Source organism: Dipodomys ordii, unplaced genomic scaffold (assembly GCF_000151885.1).
Source record: "Dipodomys ordii isolate 6190 unplaced genomic scaffold, Dord_2.0 Scaffold216, whole genome shotgun sequence".
Classification (NCBI taxonomy): Eukaryota; Metazoa; Chordata; class Mammalia; order Rodentia; family Heteromyidae; genus Dipodomys; species Dipodomys ordii.
This window is the reverse complement of record NW_012267432.1, coordinates 414,104-419,794: the sequence shown is the minus strand read 5'-3', so window position 1 is coordinate 419,794 and position 5,691 is coordinate 414,104. Positions and strand designations below refer to the sequence as shown.

General features: G+C 39.0%; 1 protein-coding gene across 1 annotated transcript; it reads left to right on the top strand.

The window, feature by feature from the left end:
* Positions 1–1,078: 1,078 nt before the first annotated feature.
* On the top strand, positions 1,079–2,005 carry LOC106000326 (putative olfactory receptor 52P1). Its single transcript, XM_013035579.1, has one exon. It carries the CDS (start codon positions 1,079–1,081, stop codon positions 2,003–2,005), a length of 927 nt encoding a protein of 308 aa, XP_012891033.1.
* The last annotated feature ends 3,686 nt before the right edge of the window (positions 2,006–5,691 follow it).

Genomic DNA, 5,691 nt, shown 5'->3' with positions numbered 1-5,691 from the left:
ATGTCGGTGCCCTGTATCTTGTATATACATTTTTTCTAATTTGGGAAGGGGAAGGGAAATAGCAAAGTGTTCTTCATTTGATTACTGCTTAGAGTGCCTGTAAATTTCTGACCTGCTCCGTTTCCAACCTGGGCCGGTTCACCCCTCCTTAGGCAACCTAGTGTTCCCCCGCTCCTGGGACGTCACCATATTGATGCCAAACTTAGTGCAGAGGGTCACCCCATCGGCATAGCGCACTGCAGCCCAGAACTCCTGGACTCAAGCGATCCTCCGGGCTCAGCCTTCCCAATAGCTGGGATTACAGGCGCGAGCCACCGCGCCCGGCGCCTGTAGATTTCTGGAAGACAGAAATTCTAATTAATTATCTTAGGAAATGAAGAAAACAAATGTCCTTAGATCTTCCAGCAAACCAGCTTGAAGCAAATACTTTAGAATTAAGAATAAACACAATTGACACATGTAGACCAGTTTAAAAGAGAAAGAGATTCACAAATAGGTTCAGGAATTTTTTTAAATTGTCTAACAGCACATATGTACTAACTTAAGAGATGACCAATTGATAGTGTCCTTATTTGGACACTGTAAATACCATAGGTTGATCTCTCCTCAAAAAGAAAAAAAAGACAGCTGCAGGAAGAAGAAAAGGTTATCACCAATACAAATCAGATCCTGGAAAGAAAGAGAGCACCTAAAAGTGCAAATATTGTTCCTTCAACCACTCAACACTCTTGGAATAAGGGGTATACATTGAAATCTTCCCAAAGAGGTACAACCATTCTTTTTTCAGGTGTCCCTGAATTGGTCAAATGTGAGGGTTGAAAATAAAGGTTCACTACAACATTCTGACACAGAAAAGAAAAACAAAGCCCCAGAAAAGGCAGATTGTAAAACTGATCATGGTGGTTAGAGGTTGACCTAAAATCAGAAGTAGACTTCATCATTCAAACAGGTAATTGTAATCACTCCCTAGACCCCAACTCAGCTTGTCAGTAGTCTCAGACTCATACAAGGAACTCACCAAACATGTCTCATTGGCAGGTGTATAAATCACCTTGTACCACCACCAGCAGTTTCTGCCATGCTGCTCCTCAACCATTCCAGCTTCATTCTGGTGGGCATTCCTGGCTTAGAGTCACAGCATTCGTGGCTATCGGTTCCTTTTTCTTCAATGTTTTTGGCTATCCTCCTTGGTAATGGAGCTATCCTCTTCCTGGTGGCCACACAGCCCACCCTTCACACACCTATGTACCTACTCCTGGCCCTGCTGATGACGGCTGACATTATATCCACTCTTGCTTTTGTGCCCAAGACCCTGTGCATCTTCTGGCTCAAGGATCGAGACATAGCTGCTAATGTCTGTTTCACGCAGATGTTTTTCATCCATGGGACATCTGTCTTCCGATCAGCTCTACTTGTTGCGATGGCTTTTGACCGTTTCGTGGCAGTGTGTGAGCCATTACGCTACAGTACAATTCTGAGTCATTCTCTAGTTGGGCGTCTGGGATTAATGGCTCTGGCCAAGGGTGTGATCCTCATCTTGCCTATGCCTCTTCTACTTCAAAGGCTGACTTTCTGCCAAAGGGTCATTCCTCACACATACTGTGACCACATGGCTGTGGTGAAAATGGCTTGCAGCCACACTAGACCCAATCGGATCTATGGGCTCTTTGTGGTCTTGCTTGTGGTTGGACTCGATCTGCTTCTCATTGGCTTCTCCTATGCCCTCATCCTGCAGGCTGTGGTACGCCTCAACTCTCGAGATGCCACCTTCAAAGCCCTCAACACCTGCTCTGCCCATCTCTTTGTCATCCTTGTTACTTATGTGCCTGCCCTCTTTTCTTCCATCGCCCACCGCATCGGTCGCCACATTCCACCTCATGCCCATATTCTTCTTGCCAATCTCTACCTTCTCTTGCCTTCAATGCTCAACCCCATCATCTACGGTATAAAGATGAAGGAAATGAGGAAGAGGGTGGCCAAATGCCTATGCAGAAGAACTTCATAGGCTGACAACTGACAACACTTTTCTTCAACCATCTAAGACTTAGTTGTTTCTCCGTGTGAACTGTGCAAAGAATAGACCACAAAAAAATTATTTGCTTCACCTGCCCTTCCTTTCTTCCTTCTCTTTCTTTCCTCCTTCCTTCCTTCCTTCCCTCCCTCCCTCTTTCCCACCATCCCTTTTCCTCTCCCTCTCTCTCCTTGCTTTCTCCCTCCCCTTTTTCTTCCCCTCCCTCTTTCATTCACAAAGGGCTAATGTGTTTGTACTTTTATTGAGCTATGATCTTCAAAAGCAAGATCTTAAGGGATCTCTTTCTATGTGTATTTAACAAGGACAAGGACAGTACAAGTTCTCTGATGATGTTCACATCTGCATTCAAGTATATCAACTAGACACAAAGTTTCTTTCTATATAGAAACAGATTATCTTTTGTTGTCTTGATGGAGAGTTTGCATTGACACCTTTTTTGCTTTTTTTGGTATTTGCTATTGCTTAATGTGTGTGTGTGTGTGTGTGTGTGTGTGTGTGTGTGTATCTGTTTCTAACTAGTACCTTCTTTCTAAAGGAACCTGACACACTTTGTCTTTGCATTGCACCTTCACATGTAAAACCTCTTTAGACAATTGATTTTTATCATGACTTTTTAATTTAATAGGATTCTGATATTTTTCCAAAATGGGCAATGATGATACTTAGGATGAAAATGGAGGAAAATTGATGATGGATATAGATGAGATCCAGGGACTATTAAAAAGGAAAATGTGATAAGAAAGAATAATGGGGGGGTAGATTTCATTAAAGTACCATTGTATGCATGTATATAAATATACCAATGAGATACCATTGTATTAATTATATACTAACAATGTTTTTAAAAACACAGTGATGCCTGTAGCTTTTTGTTTGCCTGTAGCTCTTTATATTTCTTGAAAATTAATGGAATCTTATCAGAATAAATGACTTGAGAGTTTTCCTTGAGGACAACAAATCCTACATATTATGAGGTTTTGTATCATGAGAGAAAAATAGCTAATACTGCATGACACACTGTCCTATTCACAAAATATTATGAAATAGCTTAGTATTTGCCAATAAAGGAAGAAGAATCTGTTTCTAACTCTCTCACACATCTGTATTCCTTAAAGGCACAGATCAGTACACTTTTCTGAACATGTTTGACTTTTCAGTTAATGTAGTCGAGTTCACAACTAATCAGCTCTTCTACTGTAGTGCAATGAGAGTCATATAATGAGTAAACAAATTCCCCTCTCTTCCAAAAATTAAAAAAAGACCTTTATTTATACCAATAGACAGCAGATCAAATTTAGTGCAGGGGCTGTAATTTTCTAGCCTCTGTTCTAAAACCACAGAATCATTTATAAAAAATGAATAAGTGGAATCAATCTGAATGTCTATTAACATGGGGTTGGTTAAATAATACTACAAGACAGGTTTTTAAAAGTGAGATAAATTGATATATGCTATCATGGCTTGAGGTCAAATAGTATTCATTTAAACAATAAATTGTAAAATAGTATTTGTAAACTTGATTTCTTTTTTTTAATTTTATTTTATTGTAAAGACGCTGTACAGAGGGGTTACAGTTACATGAGTAAGGTAATGAGTACATTTCTTGTTGAACATTGTTACTCCCTCCTTTGTTTTTCTCCTACTATCCCTTCCCTCCCCCACTGATTTGTTTTTGCAGTAATAACACTTGCAGAATTTTTGTTTGCATAAAAAATATGCCTGAACAGACATGTTTTACTATGCTGAATGGTTTACCCTCCAAAATTCATGGCCATTCAAGACTTCAGAATGTGTCCTTATTTAGAAATAAAATAAATATTTGTAGTGTAATCAAGTTAAAATGAGCTGGTGATGCTGGATGAGAGGGAAACACAACCTAAATGACTGGCATCCTTGTAGGAAGAGGAGTATTTGATTCAAAAGGAGGATGGTATGAAGACATACCCACGAAGCATCAAAAGAGATGACAGAAGCAGAGGTTATTGATACACTTTCAAGGGAAAGCATGCCAATGATTGCAAGCAACCATCAGAAGCTAGGAGAGGCAAGGAAAGAGTCTCCCCAGTGCCATCAAAGGGAATCAGACCCTGCTAACAACTTGATTTGCAGTTAGTCTCCAGAACCATAAGAGGAAGAACAACAACAACTATTATTTTAAGCTGCCAAGCTGTTGGTTATATGTTATATCAGCTCTAAAAATCTCAAAAATAGATTAAAATACCTCCCAGACATCATCTGGTGGAAAGTGGGGAAGGGTTGTTTACATTCTACAAAATACATTTTAATGTTTACCATTTCTGTTGTGTATATTGATAACTACTCAAAATTGCTATGGTAAAAAGTACAAAGTGCATTGTCCCTTTGTTCTAATAACTCTATTTCTACCTGTTTTGAGTGATTCTTACTTTCTCCAAACGAATGAACTGTCAATACAGCAGCTTGCTTACATAGTCTTTTTTGTGTTAGTTTTTGGCTTTTGTTTTTGTTTTTACGACAAGGTCTCCCTAGGTAGCTGAGGCTTGAATTCATGATCCTCCTACCTGAGCCTAAGGAATGCTAAGAATACAGGTAGAATACAAGTACATGACACCACACGTAGCTTCGCATGTGAGCTTTTTAAACAACAAAGGTCTAGAAACAATCATCTGTCCATCAATAAGCAACTGCTTAAATGTATGTTAGCACTGTATAAGAAATGCTACAAAGCTTGGGAAAAAACATCTAAAATATGATAGCTATGGAATAATCACTAAGATATTATTTAGTAAATAGCACAGATTTTAACTGTTGTATTCTCATTTGTATAAATTGACAACTAGATTCAATTTTACCAACACATAATATTTATTTACTTTGCATGGCTTTTTTTTCATTCACGACTGAATCTCTTCCATTTGAGCGACATCTGGCTTTTGCTAGTTAGCTGGTAATTAGTCTCTCAGATTTGTGTGCCCAGGCTGATTTCAAACTGTAGTCCTCAGATCTCAGCCTCTCACCCCTTAACTTTACATCTGATTAACTGTCACAGTTTATATGACAATCTTGGAAACACCGACAAGGTTTGCTTCTATTAAAGTCATTGGTGCTTTACATGAGTACCTCTGGCCTACACTCCCTTGCTTCTGATGTCAACATCTTGACTTAACTTTAAAATAGTCTATGTCTATCCTCTCTCCTCATATTTTAGAAAGAACCAAATTTGAAGTATTTTTCTGTAGAATTATGACATATAGTTGCATGGAGACTTGCTTATTACTTTGAATATCCTACTACCTTGGACTATTTTATCAACCATATTTTTCTCAAAAAAAATAAAACGTGGATAATAAAATTTGAATGATAATACATTCTTATTTAGTTCTGCCCCAAAAATAAGACTCAGAACGTACTAAATACTCAGCCAATCTCTGATGGCTCATGCCTATAATACTAGCTACTGAGGAGACTGGGAAATGAGAGTGAGACCTAAAGCCAGCTTGGACAGATCATGTCTGATATTCTTATTTTCAATGAACAGCATAAAGCTAGAGCTAGAGGGCTGGGAAGGTGGCTTAGTGGTAAAGCGCTTGCCTTGCATGCATGAGGCCCTGGGTTCAATTCCTCAGCACCACATAAGCAAAAAGAAAAAAGCTGGAAGTGGCCCTGTGGCTCAAGTGGTA

Coding starts and splice junctions, on each gene's coding strand:
- LOC106000326 (XM_013035579.1), top strand. CDS start 1,079: ATGCTGCTCCTCAACCATTCCAGCTTCATTCTGGTGGGCATTCCTGGC.